Raw genomic sequence first — 22,849 nt, forward strand, 5'->3', positions numbered from 1 at the left:
TCTCTCTCTCGCGCTGTGTCTCTCTCTCTCTCGCGCTGTGTCTCTCTCTCTCTCGCGCTGTGTCTCTCTCTCTCTCGCGCTGTGTCTCTCTCTCTCTCGCGCTGTGTCTCTCTCTCTCTCGCGCTGTGTCTCTCTCTCTCTCGCGCTGTGTCTCTCTCTCTCTCGCGCTGTGTCTCTCTCTCTCTCGCGCTGTGTCTCTCTCTCTCTCGCGCTGTGTCTCTCTCTCTCTCGCGCTGTGTCTCTCTCTCTCTCGCGCTGTGTCTCTCTCTCTCTCGCGCTGTGTCTCTCTCTCTCTCGCGCTGTGTCTCTCTCTCTCTCGCGCTGTGTCTCTCTCTCTCTCGCGCTGTGTCTCTCTCTCTCTCGCGCTGTGTCTCTCTCTCTCTCGCGCTGTGTCTCTCTCTCTCTCGCGCTGTGTCTCTCTCTCTCTCGCGCTGTGTCTCTCTCTCTCTCGCGCTGTGTCTCTCTCTCTCTCGCGCTGTGTCTCTCTCTCTCGCGCTGTGTCTCTCTCTCTCTCGCGCTGTGTCTCTCTCTCTCGCGCTGTGTCTCTCTCTCGCGCTGTGTCTCTCTCTCGCGCTGTGTCTCTCTCTCGCGCTGTGTCTCTCTCTCGCGCTGTGTCTCTCTCTCGCGCTGTGTCTCTCTCTCGCGCTGTGTCTCTCTCTCGCGCTGTGTCTCTCTCTCGCGCTGTGTCTCTCTCTCGCGCTGTGTCTCTCTCTCGCGCTGTGTCTCTCTCTCGCGCTGTGTCTCTCTCGCTGGTCTCTCTCTCGCGCTGTGTCTCTCTCTCGCGCTGTGTCTCTCTCTCGCGCTGTGTCTCTCTCTCGCGCTGTGTCTCTCTCTCGCGCTGTGTCTCTCTCTCGCGCTGTGTCTCTCTCTCGCGCTGTGTCTCTCTCTCGCGCTGTGTCTCTCTCTCGCGCTGTGTCTCTCTCTCGCGCTGTGTCTCTCTCTCTCTCGCGCTGTGTCTCTCTCTCTCTCGCGCTGTGTCTCTCTCTCTCTCGCGCTGTGTCTCTCTCTCTCTCGCGCTGTGTCTCTCTCTCTCTCGCGCTGTGTCTCTCTCTCTCTCGCGCTGTGTCTCTCTCTCTCTCGCGCTGTGTCTCTCTCTCTCTCGCGCTGTGTCTCTCTCTCTCTCGCGCTGTGTCTCTCTCTCTCTCGCGCTGTGTCTCTCTCTCTCTCGCGCTGTGTCTGTCTGTCTCTCTCTCTCGCGCTGTGTCTGTCTGTCTCTCAATCGCTCTCTGTCTGTCTGTCTCTCAATCGCTCTCTGTCTGTCTGTCTGTCTGTCTGTCTGTCTCTCAATCGCTCTCAATCGCTCTCTGTCTGTCTGTCTGTCTGTCTCTCAATCGCTCTCTGTCTGTCTCTCACAGGAGCTGAAGAAGTTTGAGGTGAACACGCTGGTGAGAGTGTGTGACGCCACCTACGACAAGGCCCCAGTGGAGAAGGAGGGGATTGAAGTTATGGTGAGGATAACACACATGCGTGCACACACACACACACTCCTAGAGAGCAGTCAGAATTTCTACTGAACCAAAACCGGATCCCTTTGTTTCCTTCCGAGGAATTGAGGGTAGTTGGATACACTTTCTTTTTCATGGAATGTCAAAACAGGTGGGGTCGCCCCTCTGGAGAAATTCTGTTGAGAACAGAGGAACAGAGACTCTGCATCCCGCAGTGTGCTGAGCGAATGGGTGAAGAACAGGAAGGAATCTCTGGCTCAGATCCAGATGAATTGGGCTCCACCCAGGCCTTCTTGCTCTGTGTGTTTCTCTCTTACTGTATTGTACAACATAATACAACGTATTTTTTTATTCCGCTGTCCCACAGGTGATTCAGGAAAACCACAGACCCTTTGTGTTTGGGAGAGGAAATGTCCTATTTCCTGTCCTTGATAGTGGTCACCACCCCTGGTCCTGGAGTGTTCCTCTCCCCATTCTGCCTGTCACTCTCCGATGCATTGGATTAAATGTTTGAGAAGGATATCAGAATCTTGAAAGCATTTCTGATTGGCAAACCACAGTGAAAAGCAATTAGTAACACAACCCTTTCAGTTCTTGTCTTTGTCACTTTTCAAATATGAAACAGGATCTGTGACAGTTGCCTACATAAAACTGGCCCATGATATCATAGGACAGGTGGAGAGAGACAGAGAGAGAGAGAAGGCTGCGACAGAGGATGATATGGGAGAGCGAGATGTGCGAAGCCATAGCTGAGACTGAGTCAGCACAAGTACAGAGGCTCAGATGGTCAGGCTGTCTGCCAGGACACACACACACACACACACAGTACTTCAGCATATCAAGCTTCCCAACTTAGACACACATGATACAGCTGCTCTGCTTCAATCAGGCTTTGAATCCTGCACTGCCTTTGAGCTTTGCATTGGTTAATCTTTAAGTCTGACTCACCCGTGGGTCAATCTAGGTAACGTTAATAAATACGTCTGTCTATTTAAGATAGAGATGGGGTTGCGTCTCCATCCACCGCAGCAGCCTATGGCGGGCTTCCGTGGAAGGTGGCCGTGTTTCAGCGGTGTTTGTCAGACCATGAGACTTCCTGAAAATTGGCCTTCTCACAACAATGTCTGTAGCATCCAAACAGTTTGGCTTATAAAACTATTATGACCCCTCTATGGAAAGGTGAGACTCTCACGAACATGATGGAGTTCACCGTTTTGCTCTATGACCCCCACAAATGTCACAAGACTAATCAGAAGGTAACCCCCACAAACAAATGGAAGTATGGTGGTAGTTTTGAGCAAACAAAGATATTTCCTTCGTTTTCTTATAAACTCAACAAACTTAATGTGTAAATATTAGTATGAACATAAGACTCAACAACCTGAGACAAAAGCTGAACAAGTTCCACAGACATGTGACTAACAAATGTAATAATATGTCCAAATCAAAAGTAACAGTCAGTATCTGGTGTGGCCACCAGCTGCATTAAGTATTGCAATACATATTTTCCTCATGGACTGCACCAGATTTGCCAGTTCTTGCTGTGAGATGTTACCCCACTCTTCCACCAAGGCACCTGACAGTTCCCAGACATTTCTGGGGGGGAATGGCCCTAGCCCTCAACCTCCGATCCAACAGGTCCGATACGTGCTCAATGGGATTAAGATCCGAGTTCTTCGCTGGCCATGGCAGAACACTGACATTCCGGTCTTGCAAGAAATCACGCACAGAACGAGCAATATGGCTGGTGGTATTGTCATGCTGGAGGGTCATGTCAGGATGAGCCTGCAGGAATGGTACCACATGAGGGAGGAGGAAGTCTTCCCTGTAATGCACATCGTTGAGATTTCCTGCAATGACAACAAGCTCAGTCCGATGATGCTGTGAAACACCGCCCCAGACCATGACAGACCCTCCACCTCCAAATCAATCCTGCTCCAGAGTACAGGCCTCGTTGTAACACGCATTCCTTCGATGATAAATCTGACCATCACCCCTGGTGAGACAAAAGCTGTTAGTAAGCTGTTAGTATCTTAATGACCGTTCCACAGGTGCATGTTCATTCATTGTTTAACGGTTCATTGAACAAGCATGGGAAACAGTGTTTAAGCCCTTCTACAATGAAGATCTGTGAAGTCTTTTGGATTAAGAATTACCCTTGAAAGGCAGGGTCCTTCATCTCCTAGATATAGGACACACTTCAAAACCGTATTTCACATTATTCATTTTGACTTTTTTTGCCATTTTATGAAAATGATTCAATGTGTTTCTATGGCCTAGAGTAGGGAAGGCCAAATTAAATATTTTATTCAATTTAAATGTATATTTTTATACTTAAAGGGTTCTGAAAATGTCAAATCAAATTGCTAAATTATCTATGGTAAGACCATCTTTAAACAATTCCATATGTTAGCTTAGTACCCAGCCCTTAAATGAACTCCCAGCCCTTGGTTTTATCCATGTTGATGTTCTTGTCCCTCTTCCTCTGCAGGACTGGCCCTTTGATGATGGTGCCCCGCCCCCCACCAAGATAGTGGACGACTGGTTGAACCTGCTTAAGACCAAGTTCAGAGGCGAGCCTGGCTGCTGTATTGCCGTGCACTGTGTGGCGGGGCTGGGTCGGTGAGTGTGTTAACCTGTGTGTGTCTAAGTGGGCCAGGTGAGTTTAATGAGTGTAAGTGGCCTTGATTACAATGTTTCATGTTAAGCCTGGTTCTCTGTGGTCTCCAGGTTCCACGATCTGCTCTGTTGGCTTCTCTCTTTAGCCTACATGTCTTATCAATCTCTCTCTGTCTATTAACCTGCTAGCAATAGACTGGTGCTTCTGTGGTTCTACCAGCTATTCTCATCCCCACTTTATAGCTAGCTTCTCTGCTGTCGGCACCACTGTCTCTGTTAAGCTATCCTGCTAGTCTTTTTCTCTGGTGTATGCGCTGGATTCATTCTCTGTTAGTGTTGGCCTCTGTCTCACTTTGTCATACTGGTTCTCCAGGCTAGAGTATGTTTTAGCCTCCTCATCCTCTCTCTATAGCTTCTGTGTGATTAGCTCTGGCCTCCTCATCCTCTCTCTATAGCTTCTGTGTGATTAGCTTTGGCCTCCTCATCCTCTCTCTATAGCTTCTGTGTGATTTAGCTTTAGCCTCCTCATCCTCTCTATAGCTTCTGTGTGATTAGCTTTAGCCTCCTCATCCTCTCTCTATAGCTTCTGTGTGATTAGCTCTGGCCTCCTCGTCCTCTCTCTATAGCTTCTGTGTGATTTAGCTTTAGCCTCCTCATCCTCTCTCCCTGTTAGCCCGGTTCTCCAGGGTGTGCTGCTGTACACCATTCCACAGAGGGCTGTGTGTCTGCGGGTTTTCGCTTCTCCCCTGTACTCTAGGTCTTAATTTAATAGAAAAAGAAAAACAGCCCTCCATGGAATGAGTTTGACTGCCATAGAGATCCCCTCCCGCAGTCTGCCAAGACGGGCTCCACACTACTCACGCCTGTCCAGGGTCATTGATTCAGTGCATTGCTTAGACCCCCAACAGCCCACCCCCAACAGCCCACCCCCAACAGCCCACCCCCAACAGCCCACCCCCAACAGCCCACCCCCAACAGCCCACCCCCAACAGCCCACCCCCAACAGCCCACCCCCAACAGCCCACCCCCAACAGCCCACCCCCAACAGCCCACCCCCAACAGCCCACCCCCAACAGCCCACCCCCAACAGCCCACCCCCAACAGCCCACCCCCAACAGCCCACCCCCAACAGCCCACCCCCAACAGCCCACCCCCAACAGCCCACCTCCAGTCCTCCCCAACAGCCCACCTCCAGTCCTCCCCAACAGTACACATTTTTGTTGTAGCCCCAGACAAACATACCTGATTCAACTCATTGAGACCCTGATGATTAGTTGACAACTTGAATCAGGTGTGCTTGTTTCCTTGTGGGGACCAGCGAAATGTCCCCACTTGTCCAAATGGTCCTTTTTTGACTATCCTTGTGGGGACTTCTGGTGCCCACATGGATGGTAAAACAAACACACACACACACACACACACACACACACACACACACACACACACACACACACACATTGCTGTGGGCTCTTTAATCTCCTGGTGCTGTGTTTACTGCAATCCTCAGGGCCGGCAGCATTCTGATGGTCTTATTCACACCAGCCAGCCACAGCCTTTAGAGACTCAGGGCGTGGGAGGAGTTGTTAGTGGTTGTTTTTCTACAGTTTTTCCCTCTCTCTCTCTCACTCACTCTCTTGCACCTTCTCACTTTCTATCTCGTGTCTGCCAGGGTTTCCGTTAGCCGGTAATTGCCGGTATTCAGCGATACGTTAAAAGCCGATTTTAAATAAGGTTGCTGTCGGCTAGTCAAAAAAACTATCCTGTTGCTAAGTCATTTTATTAATTGATGTAAATATCAGTGGATGTAAATACATTTGACCGTCATGCTTATTGGTCTATAGGTTAATTAGCCACATTTAATATTTTCATTAGTCGTCATGTTAATGATACGCGCGTAGCATATAGCGCTTACTTTAGCATATAGCGCTTACTTTAGCATATAGCGCTTACTTTAGCATATAGCGCTTACTTTAGCATATAGCGCTTACTTTAGCATATAGCGCTTACTTTAGCATATAGCGCTTACTTTAGCATATAGCGCTTACTTTAGCATATAGCGCTTACTTTAGCATATAGCGCTTACTTTAGCATATAGCGCTTACTTTGAGTGGAATATCTTGTCAGACAGCGCTACTGCTGTTTTTATAAGCCCAGTCATTGCGCAACCATTCTAAATGCAATTGTATGTTAAAAACAGTTTTTATGGCCATGATTTGAAGAGAGCCACTATTTTTATTTCTCAACTGGTAATTGAAGTGCGCCTCCGATTCGCCATTCAAGTGCAAAGGCAATGGTAGGCAGGCTATCAGCACATCACCCACCACTGTGCAATGTGAGCTGGAGGTAGTATGCATTTTGAAAACATATACTTCATTGTTTTACTTCATTATTAGGCATGGCTTGCGTTAAAGTAGCCTAGGCAAAATCTGACCATAGAAAGGCAATTATTTTATAAAAACTTACTCCTATGCCATGCCTTTCCATGTCTGGAATACACTGCCATCAGACACACACAACTGCACCACCTATCACACTTTCACAAAAACATGAAGACAAGGCTAAAGGTCAGATTTTTTTGTGAACATAATCCCTAGCTGCTTTCCATGTTGTCTGTTGTCTGTAGCTTGTGAGGTGTGGGAACACTTTGTTGCTTTTATGGGGTTTATCTTTTTGTGCTATGTTTGTCTGCATTCTCTGTCCCATGTTTCTCTGTCTGCATGCTATGTCCCATGTTTCTCTGTCTGCATTCTCTGTCCCATGTTTCTCTGTCTGCATGCTATGTCCCATGTTTCTCTGTCTGCATTCTCTGTCCCATGTTTCTCTGTCTGCATGCTATGTCCCGTGTTTCTCTGTCTGCATTCTCTGTCCCGTGTTTCTCTGTCTGCATTCTCTGTCCCGTGTTTCTCTGTCTGCATTCTCTGTCCCGTGTTTCTCTGTCTGCATTCTCTGTCCCATGTTTCTCTGTCTGCATTCTCTGTCCCATGTTTCTCTGTCTGCATGCTATGTCCCGTGTTGCTCTGTCTGCATTCTCTGTCCCATGTTTCTCTGTCTGCATGCTATGTCCCGTGTTGCTCTGTCTGCATTCTCTGTCCCGTGTTTATCTGTCTGCATTCTCTGTCCCATGTTTCTCTGTCTGCATGCTATGTCCCGTGTTTCTCTGTCTGCATTCTCTGTCCCGTGTTTCTCTGTCTGCATTCTCTGTCCCATGTTTCTCTGTCTGCATGCTATGTCCCGTGTTTCTCTGTCTGCATTCTCTGTCCCGTGTTTCTCTGTCTGCATTCTCTGTCCCGTGTTTCTCTGTCTGCATTCTCTGTCCCATGTTTCTCTGTCTGCATTCTCTGTCCCATGTTTCTCTGTCCCATGTTTCTCTGTCCCATGTTTCTCTGTCTGCATTCTCTGTCCCATGTTTCTCTGTCTGCATGCTATGTCCCATGTTTCTCTGTCTGCATTCTCTGTCCCATGTTTCTCTGTCTGCATTCTCTGTCCCATGTTTCTCTGTCTGCATGCTCTGTCCCGTGTTTCTCTGTCTGCATGCTATGTCCCGTGTTTCTCTGTCTGCATTCTATGTCCCGTGTTTCTCTGTCTGCATGCTATGTCCCGTGTTTCTCTGTCTGCATTCTATGTCCCGTGTTTCTCTGTCTGCATGCTATGTCCCATGTTGCTCTGTCTGCATGCTATGTCCCATGTTCTCTGTCTGCATGCTATGTTGCTCTGCGTTTGCTCACTGCTCATTGATTGTATTGTAATTGTTTTTAAAAACCTGCCCAGGGACTGTGGTTGAAAATTAGCCGGTTGGCTAAAACTGGCACTTTTACTGAAACGTTGATTAATGTGCACTGTCCCTATACAAATAAATACAAACTCAAAAAGTTAATTGCTATTGGTTTTCATATCAACTTTCATTGTCCAGAAGCCAAAGGCCCAATCTTAGTCATATTAGCAACCCATTGTAGTTGTTGCCTATTTAGATTCCCATACTAAGTTTCTGACACATATGGAACTGTTTGCATCAGGTGCTCTGTTTACAAATTAGTTTGAAAATGATGTTTTATTGGCTGATCATTACAGGAGTTGCATTTTCTGTTTAGCTAAATTACCATAATCAAAATGTGATTTCTGTCATTCTGCGCAACGTGGGTAGAATCCCTAATGGTTTTATGCACCCAAAGTATTGACTTAACTCATTTTGTTACGTTAAAGCCTTATTCTAAAATGTATTCAATTGTTTGTTTTTGTCAATCTATAAACACTACCCCATAAACAAAAACACTAAGATTTTTTCTCTCATTTATGCAAAATAAAATTAAAAAAAAAAAAAAAAACTGATCACCTTTTATAGAAGTATTCAGACCTTGTACTTTGTTGAAGCAGCTTTGGGCAGCGATTACAGCCTCGAGTCTTCTTGGGTATGATGCTACAAGCTTGGCACATCTGTATTTGGGGAGTTTCTCCCATTCTTCTCTGCAGATCCTCAAGCTCTGTCAGGTTGGATTGGGAGTGTTGCTGCACAGCTATTTTCAGGTTTCTCCAGAGATGTTAGTCTGCGCACTGGCTTGGCCACTCAAGGACATTGAGACTTGTTCTAAAGCTACTCATGTGTCGTCTTGGCTGTGTGCTTAGGGTCGTTGTCCTGTTGGAAGGTGAAATTTCGCCCCAGTCTGAGGTCCTGAGCGCTCTGGAGTAGGTTTTCGTTAAGGATCTCTGTACTTTTCTCTGTTCCTTTCCCTCAATCCTGACGATTTTCCCAGTTCCTGAAAAACATCCACACAGTATGCAGCCGCCACCATGCCAGGTTGCCAAGCGTCATGTCTGGAGGAATTCAGGCCAAAGAGTTCAATCTTGGTTTCATCAGACCCGAGAATCTTGTTTCTCATGGTCAGAGTCCTTTAGGTGCATTTTGGCAAATACCAAGCGGGCTGTCATGTGGCTTCTGTCTGGCCACAAAGGCCTGATTGGTGGAGTGCTGCAGAGATGGTTGTATGTCAGTGTCCATTGGGTTCTTGTCACTTCCCTGACCAAGGCCTTTTTCTCTCGATTGCTCAGTTTGGCTGGGCGGCCAGCTCTAGGAATTCTTGGTGGTTCCAAACTTCTTCCATTTAAGAATGATGGAGGCCACTGTGTTCTTGGGGACCTTCAATGCTGCAGACATTTTTTTTGGTACCCTTCCCCAGATCTGTGCCTCGACACAATCCTGTCTCGGAGCTCTACAGACAATTCCTTCGACATCATGGTTTGGTTTTTGCTCTGACATGCACTGTCAACTGTGGGACCTTATATAGACGTGTGTGCCTTTCAAAATCATGTCCAATCAATTGTATTTACCACAGGTGGACTCCCAAGTTTTAGAAACATCTCAAGGATGATCAATGGAAACAGGATCCACCTGAGCTCAACTTCGATTCTCATAGCAAAGGGTCTGAAATACTATATATTTATATCTCTCAGTAAAAAAAGAAGTGTCCCTTTTTCAGGACCCTGTCTTTCAAAGGTAATTATTTTAAGTCCAAATAACTTCACAGATCTTCATTGTAAAGGGTTTAAACACTGTTTCACATGCTTGTTCAATGAACCATAAACAATTTATGAACATGCACCTGTGGAACGGTCGTTAAGATACTAACAGCTTACAGACGGTAGGCAATGAACCTCTAGGCTAGAGGGAGGTAATTTCACGTCCGGATAGCGTCCCATCGAGCCTAGAGAAGTTACGGTCACAGTTATGAAAACTTAGGACACTAAAGAGGCCTTTCTACTGACTATGAAAAATACTAAAAGAAAGATGCCCAGTGTCCCTGCCCATCTGCGTGAACGTGCCTTAGGCATGCTGCAAGGAGGCATGAGGACTGCAAATGTGACCTGAGCAAGAAATGTCAATGTCCGTACAGTGAGACGCCTAAGACAGCACTACAGTGAGACGCCTAAGACAGCTCTACAGTGAGACAGGACGGACAGCTGATTGTCCTCACGGTGGCAGACCATGTGTAACAACACCTGCACAGGATCGGAAAACCCGAACATCACACCTGTGGGACAGATACAGGATGGCAAGAACAACTGCCCGAGTTACACCAGGAATGCACAATCCCTCCATCAGTGCTCAGACTGTACGCAATAGGCTGAGAGAGGCTGGACTGAGGGCTTGTAGGCCTGTTGTAGACAGGTCCTCACCGGCAACAAAGTCGCCTATGGGCACATCCACCATCGCTGGACCAGACAGCACTGGCAAAAAGTGCTCTTCACTGATGAGTCGCGGTTTTGTCTCACCAGGGGCGATTGTCAGATTTCTGTTTATCGTCGAAGGCATTTACACCGAGGCCTGTACTCTGGAGCGGGATCGATTTGGAGGTGGAGGGTCCGTCATGGTCTGGGGCGGTGTCACACAGCATCATCGGACTGAGCTTGTTGTCATTGCAGACAATCTCAACGCTGTGCGTTACAGGGAAGACATCCTCCTCCCTCATGTGGTACCCTTCCTGCAGGCTCATCCTAACATGACCCTCCAGCATGACAATGTCACCAGCCATACTGCTCGTTCTGTGCGTGATTTCCTGCAAGACAGGAATGTCAGAGGAGGAGATGCACTGCAGTACTTAATGCAGCTGGTGACCACACCAGATACTGACTAACTTTTGATTTGACACCCGCTTTGTTCAGGGACACATTATTCCATGTATTTTAGTTACATGTCTGTGGAACTTGTTCAGTTTGTCTCAGTTGTTGAATCTTATGTTCATACTAATATTTACTCACGTTAAGTTTGCTGAACATAAACGCAGTTGACAGTGAGAGGATTAAACATACATTTGCAAAAAAAATTCTAAACCTGTTTTCGCTTTGTCATTATGGGGAATTGTGTGTAGATTGTAAAAAATCTATTTTTTTAAATCCATTTTAGGATAAGGCTGTGGGAAAGAAGACATCTGAATACTTTCCGTGTGCGCTATAGGTCCACATTTCTCAAATGGCCACTTCATTCTTCCCAGTCAAGTTGTCCAGCTCCACATTTTCCTAACGGAAACCCTGGAATGCACAAAAGGGTGCTCGTTCTCATATTCCCTCTATCACTGTCCCTCCTCTCCCTCTTCTCTCCTTCTCTCTGAAAACCCACACAAGAATGCTCTGTCAGCTTTGAGTTTTGACATTCCGGGCAGTCTGTCTGGGATTTTTTTAAGTTGCGGTGCATTTTTTTCTTCTTGAGAGGTTTGCTTACAGTAACACTTATCACACTTTGTGTGTGAATGTGATGCCCCAGCGGGGTTGCAGTGAACCCAGGCCACCCCCTGTGGGTTTCCCAGGCCTGTGTCTCAGCTTTACACTACACTACACTGCTACCTACATAACCATGACACAGCATGCTTTACACTACACCCCTACATAACCATGACACAGCATGCTTTACACTACACTGCTACCTACATAACCATGACACAGCATGCTTTACACTACACCCCTACATAACCATGACACAGCATGCTTTACACTACACTGCTACCTACATAACCATGACACAGCATGCTTTACACTACACTGCTACCTACATAACCATGACACGGCATGCTTTACACTACACCCCTACATAACCATGACACAGCATGCTTTACACTACACTACACTGCTACCTACATAACCATGACACAGCATGCTTTACACTACACTGCTACCTACATAACCATGACACAGCATGCTTTACACTACACCCCTACATAACCATGACACAGCATGCTTTACACTACACTGCTACCTACATAACCATGACACAGCATGCTTTACACTACATCCCTACACTGCTACCTACATAACCATGACACAGCATGCTTTACACTACACTGCTACCTACATAACCATGACACGGCATGCTTTACACTACACTGCTACCTACATAACCATGACACGGCATGCTTTACACTACACTGCTACCTACATAACCATGACACAGCATGCTTTACACTACATCCCTACATAACCATGACACAGCATGCTTTACACTACATCCCTACATAACCATGACACAGCATGCTTTACACTACATCCCTACATAACCATGACACAGCATGCTTTACACTACATCCCTACATAACCATGACACAGCATGCTTTACACTACACTGCTACCTACATAACCATGACACAGCATTCTTTACACTACACTGCTACCTACATAACTATGACACAGCATGCTTTACACTACACTGCTACCTACATAACCATGACACAGCATGCTTTACACTACATCCCTACATAACCATGACACAGCATGCTTTACACTGCTACCTACATAACCATGCCACAGCATGCTTTACACTACATCCCTACATAACCATGACACAGCATGCTTTACACTACATCCCTACATAACCATGACACAGCATGCTTTACACTACATCCCTACATAACCATGACACGGCATGCTTTACACTACACTGCTACCTACATAACCATGACACGGCATGCTTTACACTACACCCCTACATAACCATGACACAGCATGCTTTACACTACACCCCTACATAACCATGACACAGCATGCTTTACACTACACTGCTACCTACATAACCATGACACAGCATGCTTTACACTACATCCCTACATAACCATGACACAGCATGCTTTACACTACATCCCTACATAACCATGACACAGCATGCTTTACACTACACTGCTACCTACATAACCATGACACAGCATGCTTTACACTACACTGCTACCTACATAACCATGACACAGCATGCTTTACACTACATCCCTACATAACCATGACACAGCATGCTTTACACTACACTGCTACCTACATAACCATGACACAGCATGCTTTACACTACACTGCTACCTACATAACCGTGACACAGCATGCTTTACACTACACTGCTACCTACATAACTATGACACAGCATGCTTTACATTACATCCCTACCCTGCTACCTACATAACCATGACACAGCATGCTTTACATTACATCCCCACCCATGCTGGCTGGTATTTGTTGCTTGCTCATTTATTGATATATATATATTGTCTGTGCTGTAGAGCTCCAGTCATGGTGGCCTTAGCGCTGATTGAAACTGGGATGAAGTATGAGGATGCGGTGCAGTTCATACGACAGTAAGTACCACTAACTTCCACACCAATGGAGGCTGGTAAGGGAGGTGGGGAGGCTTGTATGATATCAAACACATGTTAGATACTGTTCCATTCCAGCTGTTACTATGAGCCTGTCCCTCCGATTTTAAGTGCCATTAGCCACCACTGTTCCACACAGGGCATGGAGCCTAACCAATGTTTCTGTGCTGTCAAACATGTACGGTCATGTATTCTCTTCATTAGTTTGTTAGAATTTGCCCAGGGCACATTGATTTGTGTGGATATTGTTGCATATGTGCTGCATGGTCTCTTGTGACATTATGAGACCACTTTGTTGTTTTTCCTCCCTCCCCTCAGGAAGAGACGTGGAGCATTCAACTCCAAGCAGCTTCTTTACCTGGAGAAATACAGACCCAAGATGCGTCTGCGGTTCAAGGATGCCAACGGCCCCAACTGTTGTGTCCAGTAAAGTGTCTGTGTGCAGCGTCTCAAGAATACAGCAGCTAGTGGGAACAACCTTATTCCAACCAAGGGGAGAGAGAACTATCAGTAATTATTGTGATTTGTTACCACTGAGACATGGCTAATTGATCACAGAATCAATTAATCAACGAGCGAATGATTACATTTGAATGAATGCAAATCTAGGGGTCCAACCAGCCGAACCAATGAACAAGAAGGTCAACGCACACAGATATAGGCCCGCCTCCAAGTTACCAGTGTCATAACACGGGCACATAATTTTTTCAGCATTTTTATTTTCAGCTTTGAATCATGGGATAGCTCTTTATTTTTTACACCTACATGGAAGTTTAACAAACAAAATCTACAAATGTTAAAATGGTATCAATATTGACGATTTGTTTATTTTTCTATTAATGATATGAATTATGGATTTGCCCAGGGTTATGTACCTTTTTTTTAATGTTTGTAAACCCTTCAGCACATTAGAAGAAAAATGACAAATTACTGTCCATTTGGCTATTGATGTATTTTTGTACAACACAAAATCTCTGAAAATGCAGTAATGTTTTTCTCTCTACCCCACGTGCTTGATGTCACTTTTTAATTACTGGGTTGGCTGGGTTTTAAATATGTCCGCTGTATTTATTCACTGGCTGTAACTAGCAAGGCAGTCTGGGGTTGGGGGCAAGGACACTTTTCTGTTTCTCATTTTATTCTAGAGCCATGTTTTCATTTTCTTAAAATTATTAAATACAATCTTGCGGGAGTGCAATATTCAGTCCACCTCGGAAAAGACCCCAAACCCCCTTATGACCATCACACACAGAGCCAGTTTCACAGGAAGACACTTGGCTAGTCTTTACTGTAGGTACTTTTTTTCCATTCACCAAGGCTGCTTACTGGGTTTCCAATAGGACTTTCCTACAATGACTGTGCATGCACACACACACATGCGCGCACACACACAATGATCTCAACCGTTAATCCCTAGTCTCACTCTGAAGGAAAAGAAAGCAAATGGTCAGTTTCTTTTTTATCATCTTACCCATTTTGAAGATATCCTCAATTCCTATTGGTTTTAAAAGAAATAAAGAAATGGAAATAAGATTTACTTTGTATGATGTTTCCTCACCTTTTCCACATTTTAGAGCATTTGAAACCACCACCTATATTTTGTTTGGTCTACTTGTCTTTTCCATTCCTGCATAACATTTTGTGGCATGAGGAATTGAGGAGTCACGCTATCATGGCAAATGTATCAATCATCTATTTGATATGGATCACGTCTCATCACCAGGCAAGCTCTATCCTGAACGTGCGGCAGGTAGCCAAGCGGTTAAGAGCATTGAGCCCGTAACCGAAAGGTTGCTGGTTCAAATCCCTGAGCTGACTAGGTGAAAAATCTGTCTGTGCCCTTGAGCACAGCACTTAACCCTACATGCTCTGGATAAGCGTGTGTGTGTGTGCTAAATGACTCAAATGTTACCCACAAGTCAAAAGGAACAGAGGACATTCGACAAATACTTGGGAGGCCCGGAGCTTCAGGCTAATGTATGGAAAACCACCATGGGGTGTAAACAGCTGGGGAACTTTATAAACTGCGTAAATGTCTTAAATTCTGGCGCGCATGGAGAGTCTAGGATTTGCATGCGCAACAAATTACTAGGATTTATCAAACTGTCTTGTGCAACATACACATGCTTTCATAAGTAGTGAAGCCTGCACGTCCCCCCCCCCCCCCCCCCCCCCCAACAACAACAAACAACCCAATCCGACCATGTTTTGCAGAGTAATCAACAACGTGATTTTGTGCAAAGCAAGTAATAAAATTACAAAAATGTACACAGTGTTCCTCGGTTGTAGGGGAGTTTACGGTTCCAAACATGTCAGTTTCTTAGCCCATTTAGTGTCTAAATGACAGGTTTGAAGCATCACGCTAGCTAGTCTTGTGTGTTAGCCTGGGAGAAGTTACAGGAGAGACGGATGGGGAAAATGTCAAAACTGATGACGTGGTATAAAATAACTTAAGCACGGGCCATTGTCTCCTGATCCATATTGCCTTTAATGTTAGCAAAATATCAACAAGTGACAGTGTTTTGAAAAATTATGACAGAATTATGCCTTAATCAATTGACTTGATGGATCAGCTTCTCACAAACTTACGATAGGTTAGTGGTTAAAGATGTTTATTATATCAATAAACGAGGAGCGAGCATGACTAGGACAGCTGGAGCGAACCTGATTGGTAGAGCTTGGCATTACTGATTTAAGGAATAAACGAAAGGAGGGTAGTTTGGTGTATAATGCAAACATCTAGCAACCCAAAAGGTTGTGCGTTCGAATCTCCACAGACAATTTTAGCAACTTTGTAAACGCATGCTACTTTATAAGTATACTTTGCGTGTTAGCTAACCTTTTCACCTAACCCAATCGTAACACCTGCAGTACCAAGGTCGGTCTTCAATTTGACATCCTCAATGTGAGGGGACAGACACCTCCAAATCCCTTAAGATTTTTTGGGGACTCTGTTTTTCCATGTATGAATCTGTTACTCAATGCGTTTCTATGGGCTCATAGCGGTAAGGCCAAATTCAATGTTTCTTCAAATTGTTTACTATTTCTGTTATACCTGAAGGGTCCTAAAATTCTAAATCCAATATCTACATGATCCTTAGTTTGACCATCTTAAAACAATATCATAGCTTAGAATAGTAGATACACTTTCCCTTCAAGTTCAACAAAGATAAATACTAACCTTTGCACAAAAACTGGCGCAGTCGTCTTTGATAAATGAGCCCCCTGGAGAAGACTGCCCAGAACGGAGTGCTATGGAGAGTTGTCAACCTATATTCCCCGTGGAGCAATGGGACTAATAAGTAAGCTTCACATCAAACACTTCATCTCAAGTAGCCTATTTATTTGCAGTTTAAGTATCTACAGGTTGGACGAGGGTCAGCCATCATCTTGGCCAAATATGGTGTACTCCTTTAGTGGGTCTTTCTGTCCACAGTATGTGTTTGTGAAAGGTTAGGGTTTTGAGTTTATACATGAATTGATGATTTAAAGAGGTAGGCTGGGTAGTGCGGTTGAACCTCAAGTAGAAGTTACCTGAAGTTGGGAATGACAACCTAACAAGTGATATTTTGGCTTTTCCGTCACTTTCTGATTAGCCTGCCTGACGCGCGACCCACGTGACTACAAAGCCATCTGTCTTCGGGAGCTGGCGACCGCTCGGACTTTCTGATATCAATGAGGGCCAACCGCCCTCTGCTGTTTGTACAATGAATTACCAAGGCTGACGCTACTTCATTTGCGATCTCTCAGCTCAATATCCATTAACAAATGCCTGTTTTAATAATGAATTAGCCCTACTGATAAAGGATACTGTTTGATATACCTGAACATCTTTAAAAATGTCATAGGTCATAGCTTTATTCGTAGTCAAAATGCAACAACCAAGGGTATGCCCGCCACACCTCACCTTGTCAATGATTTATCTTCCAACTTCCAACTATAATGGCTTGGTGGCACCTTAATTGGTGAGAACGGGCTCGTAATGACGAAATATATGGAATGGTATGAAATACATCAAACACACGGTTTCCAGGTGTTTGATGCCATTCCATTTGCTCCATTCTGGACATTATTATGTTATGTTCTTGTGCTTGATAGTCCACGTCACTCTCTGACCTCGTTTGCAGCCACCCCTCTTTTCCCGGTATTTCCCTGGCTCTCCCTGTGCTCGTTGTTATGTTCGTCACTAGTGTCCTTGTCCTCGGGACCGGTGACTCACCACGTGAAGCGCTAGAGACACCGGCTGACGCTGACGGGAGAATGAGTCATCGTATCAGCACTCACTGCGAGCCAAGACCACCTACAAGCGGAAGGCGCGTTGCTCTGAGGCTGAAATAATACAAATCGAGACTAGATGTATGAATAATAGTATCCTACAATAATAGTGGGCCATGGGCCTCTACAGGTTTTGCAATGCGTGACGCAGTAGGCTAATGAAATCCTACAACGTAGCCTATTCTAGCATGGAATTTATGCCATCCCATTACTGTCATGAAGTTACCGGTGGTTCATTAAAACAGTTGCTTTACTCCATGTTGTGCCACATATGGGCGAGGCTATAAGGACACTACAGACCTGAAAAACGTCTAACCAAAACTTAAAATTTACCCTTACCTTAACCTAATTTGAACAAATTCTGAAATTAAATATGGGTTTGCAGGTCAGGAGTATCCATTTAGCCTTTACTGTCATGGATCACTGTCAATCTACGCACAATACCCCATAATGACATCACAATACCCCAAAATGACATCACAATACCCCATAATGATATCACAATACCCCATAATGACAAAGTGAAAATAGGTTTGTAGAATTTCTTTGCAAATTTAAAAAACAGAAATACCTTATTTACTTAAATATGTACTGTATAATGCAGAAGTACTCAGAGCACATAAGACATAAACAATTGATCAAAACATACTACTTAATCTGTGTTTTATATATTAATTTCCTGCATCAAATATTGATGACAATAAACGCTTTTGCTTTTCAAATGAGGAAGAGGCTATCAAATAGTTCAGACACACAGCTCATTATGGTCTAAAACGCAAAACTGTTCTTATATCAGCACACTTACTCCGAGGGCTTTATGAATGCTACCCCTGACTTTTATTTCAGTGAGGTCAAATATTAAGTGGATTCCTTCATTCCACCACATTTCCGGTCCTCTTAGGAGCAATGACATAATTGAACAGAGGAAGGAGTGATACATTTTCTAAGTATCCCAACAGATCCTATGTTTGGGTTTGGTCCTGATTTTATACAGTCATAAACACACAGTGTTTAGCATTAGCATAATGCAGAGCACAATTATAGGTAGCTATAACAGTTACACTGTGAATCCATCCTGCCCCTTAAAAAATTCATGCTCGCTCTCGGCTTCTTTCCCTTAATGAGGTGTGTGTCAGAAATATTTGATAGCCTCTTCCTCATTTGAAAAAGAAATGCGTTTATTGTCATCAATATTTGATGCAGGAAATGAATATATGTAAAACACATAGATTAATTAGTATGTTTTGATCAATTGTTTCTGTCTAATGCGCTCTGACTACTTCTGCAGTAGAACTCCCTGCAGGCTAAGCTGGCAGGCTGGCACATTTCATTCGCTGGCGCTGCGGAGCAAAACCATTTAATTTTCAAAGCGTGTTTTAGCATCTTTAAAGACTCCACACAGTCAAAATTTAAATGATTGGTTTACCCATACCGGGGGTAAATATACATTTTGTTCTGTGAAGTGGATGTTTCTCATATAGTGGAATTGTCGCTGGAAGTGGGAACATAATAAATACCCAAATATGAGACTAGATACTTATGTCTGTTGTCTGGCTTCCATAAACATACAATATTTACTTTATTATGAAACCAAATGAAGGACAAAAATGAGCAGTACTCTTCATGATGGCAGTTAGCCTAAGGGTTAAGAGCGTTGGGCCAGTAAGGTTGCTGATTCGAATCCCTGAGCTGACTAGGTGAACAATCTTTTGATGTGCCCTTTAAATTGCTCTGAATAAGACCATCTGCGAAATGACAAAAATGTGTAACGTCATCTCCCTTTTCATCCTCATTGACATGCAGTAGCAATGTGTGAATATAGATCATCTGCTAGTAATCAGGTGAAGACCTGGAAGGTTCATATTGACTTTATTGAAATAAACCATTTCAGATTAATATCCTTATTGATTCCAATGCCATGTGTTGCATATTTGTTTTTTAAACCACAAAATAAAATGTTAACAGCAGAACCCAAACTGACCTGAACCTATTGGGAACAGGTCTGCTGCGTAGTAAATTACCATGTGTATCAATAGGACTGGGAGTTTGTCCTGGGGTGAATTACCATGTGTACCAATAGGACTGGGAGTTTGTCCTGGGGGTAAATTACCATGTGTATCAATAGGACTGGGAGTTTGTCCTGGGGTAAATTACCATGTGTACCAATAGGACTGGGAGTTTGTCCTGGGGTAAATTACCATGTGTACCAATAGGACTGGGAGTTTGTCCTGGGGTAAATTACCATGTGTATCAATAGGACTGGGAGTTTGTCCTGGGGTAAATTACCATGTGTACCAATATTACTGGGAGTTTGTCCTGGGGTAAATTACCATGTGTACCAATAGGACTGGGAGTTTGTCCTGGGGTAAATTACCATATGTATCAATAGGACTGGGAGTTTGTCCTGGGGTAAATTACCATGTGTACCAATAGGACTGGGAGTTTGTCCTGGGGTAAATTACCATGTGTGTCAATAGGACTGGGAGTTTGTCCTGGGGGTAAATTATCATGTGTATCAATAGGACTGGGAGTTTGTCCTGGGGGTAAATTACCATGTGTATCAATTGGACTGGGAGTTTGTCCTGGGGTAAATTACCATGTGTATCAATAGGACTGGGAGTTTGTCCTGGGGTAAATTACCATGTGTATCAATAGGACTGGGAGTTTGTCCTGGGGTAAATTACCATGTGTATCAATAGGACTGGGAGTTTGTCCTGGGGTAAATTACCATGTATCAATAGTTTGTCATGAGGTAAATTACCATTTGTATCTACAGAACAAGGAGTTTGTCCTAAGGTAAATTACCATATGTATCAATAGTTTGTCCTGAGGTAAGTTACTATATGTATCAATATTTTGTCCTGAGGTACACTATATTTACAAAAGTATGTAGACACCCCTTCACATTAGTGGATTCGGCTATTTCAGCCACACCCATTGCTGACAGGTTTATAAAATCTAGCACTCCATAGACAAACATTGGCTGTAGAATAGCATTACTGAAGAGCTCAGTGACTTTCAACGTGACACCGTCATAGGATACCACCTTTCCAACAGGCCAGTTCGTCACATTTCTGCCCTGCTAGAGCTGCCCCAGTCAACTGTAAGTGCTGTTATTGTGAAGTAGAAATGTATTGGAGCAACAACGGCTCAACCGCAAAGTGGTAGGCCACACAAGCTCACAGAATGGGAACACTGAAGCGCATAGCGTGTGAGAATAATCTCTCCTCGCTTGCAACACTCACTACTGAGTTCCAAACTGCCTCTGGAAGCAACCTAAGCACAATAACTCTTTGTCTGGAACTTCATGAAATGGTTTTCCATGGCCGAGCAGCCGCATACAAGCCTAAGATCACCATGCAAAATGCCAAGCGTAGGCTGGAGTGGTGTAAAGCTTGCTGACATTGGACTCTGGAGCAGAGGAAACACGTTCTCTGGAGTGATGAATCACACTTCACAATCTGGCAGTCCGACAGACAAATCTGGGTTTGGCGGATGCCAGGAGAATGCTACCTTCCCAAATGCATAGTGCAAACTATGAAGTTTGTGGAGGAAGAATATTGGAATGGGACTGTTTTTCATGTTTCGGGCTTAGCCCCTTAGTTCCAGTGAAGGGAAAGTTTAACGCTACAACAATTCTGTGCTTCCAACTTTGTGACAACAGTTTGGGGAAGGCCCTTTCCTGTTTCAGCATGACAATGCCTTCGTGCACAAAGCGAGGTCCTTATAGAAATGGTTTGTTGAGATCAATGTGGAAGAACTTTACTGGCCTGCACAGAGCCCTGACCTCAACCCCATCAAACACCTTTGGGATGAATTGGAACACCGACTGTGAGCTAGGCCTACTCGGCCAACATCAGTGCCCAACCTCATTCATGCAATTGTGGCTGAATGTTCCAACATTTAGTGCAAAACCTCTGCAGAAGAGTAGAGGCTGGTGTAGCAGCAAAAGAGGGGCCAACTCCATATTAATAATTGAGATGTTCGACGAGCAGGTGTCCACGTACTTTTGTAGTGTAAGTTACAACATGTATCAATAGTTTGTCCTGAGGTAAATGACCATATGTATCAATAGTTTGTCCTGAGGTAAATTACCGTATGTATCAATAGTTTGTCCTGAGGTAAATTACCGTATGTATCAATAGTTTGTCCTGAGGTAAATTACCGTATGTATCAATAGTTTGTCCTGAGGTAAATTACCGTATGTATCAATAGGAATAAGAGTTTGTCTTGAGGTAAATTACCGTATGTATCAATAGTTTGTCCTGAGGTAAATTACCGTATGTATCAATAGTTTGTCCTGAGGTATATTACCGTATGTATCAATAGTTTGTCCTGAGGTAAATTACCGTATGTATCAATAGGAATAAGAGTTTGTCTTGAGGTAAATTACCGTATGTATCAATAGGAATAAGAGTTTGTCTTGAGGTAAATTACCGTATATATCAATAGATTGTCCTGAGGTAAATTACCGTATGTATCAATAGTTTGTCCTGAGGTAAATTACCGTATGTATCAATAGTTTGTCCTGAGGTAAATTACCGTATGTATCAATAGTTTGTCCTGAGGTAAATTACCGTATGTATCAATAGTTTGTCCTGAGGTAAATTACCGTATGTATCAATAGGAATAAGAGTTTGTCTTGAGGTAAATTACCGTATGTATCAATAGTTTGTCCTGAGGTAAATTACCGTATGTATCAATAGTTTGTCCTGAGGTAAATTACCGTATGTATCAATAGTTTGTCCTGAGGTAAATTACCGTATGTATCAATAGTTTGTCCTGAGGTAAATTACCGTATGTATCAATAGGAATAAGAGTTTGTCTTGAGGTAAATTACCGTATGTATCAATAGTTTGTCCTGAGGTAAATTACCGTATGTATCAATAGTTTGTCCTGAGGTATATTACCGTATGTATCAATAGTTTGTCCTGAGGTAAATTACCGTATGTATCAATAGGAATAAGAGTTTGTCTTGAGGTAAATTACCGTATGTATCAATAGGAATAAGAGTTTGTCTTGAGGTAAATTACCGTATATATCAATAGTTTGTCCTGAGGTAAATTACCGTATGTATCAATAGTTTGTCCTGAGGTAAATTACCGTATGTATCAATAGTTTGTCCTGAGGTAAATTACCGTATGTATCAATAGTTTGTCCTGAGGTAAATTACCGTATGTATCAATAGTTTGTCCTGAGGTAAATTACCGTATGTATCAATAGTTTGTCCTGAGGTAAATTACCGTATGTATCAATAGGAATAAGAGTTTGTCTTGAGGTAAATTACCGTATGTATATATAGGAATAAGAGTTTGTCTTGAGGTAAATTACCGTATATATCAATAGTTTGTCCTGAGGTAAATTACCGTATGTATCAATAGTTTGTCCTGAGGT

At 43.9% G+C, this 22,849-nt stretch overlaps 1 protein-coding gene across 3 annotated transcripts in view; it reads left to right on the forward strand.

The window, feature by feature from the left end:
- Positions 1-14,715, forward strand: part of LOC110487937 (protein tyrosine phosphatase type IVA 2) — a 47,206-nt gene extending 32,491 nt beyond the window's left edge. For all 3 annotated transcript variants that reach the window (XM_036971820.1, XM_036971819.1, XM_036971821.1), the window contains exons 4-7: positions 1,356-1,448; positions 3,937-4,067; positions 13,088-13,162; positions 13,499-14,715. In XM_036971820.1, coding sequence (XP_036827715.1) covers positions 1,356-1,448; positions 3,937-4,067; positions 13,088-13,162; positions 13,499-13,610 — 411 coding nt within the window. In that variant the 3' untranslated portion in view covers positions 13,611-14,715. The remainder of the gene's footprint in view (positions 1-1,355; positions 1,449-3,936; positions 4,068-13,087; positions 13,163-13,498) is intronic.
- The last annotated feature ends 8,134 nt before the right edge of the window (positions 14,716-22,849 follow it).

The sequence above is a fragment of the Oncorhynchus mykiss genome, chromosome 32 (genome assembly GCF_013265735.2).
Source record: "Oncorhynchus mykiss isolate Arlee chromosome 32, USDA_OmykA_1.1, whole genome shotgun sequence".
Lineage (NCBI taxonomy): Eukaryota > Metazoa > Chordata > Actinopteri > Salmoniformes > Salmonidae > Oncorhynchus > Oncorhynchus mykiss.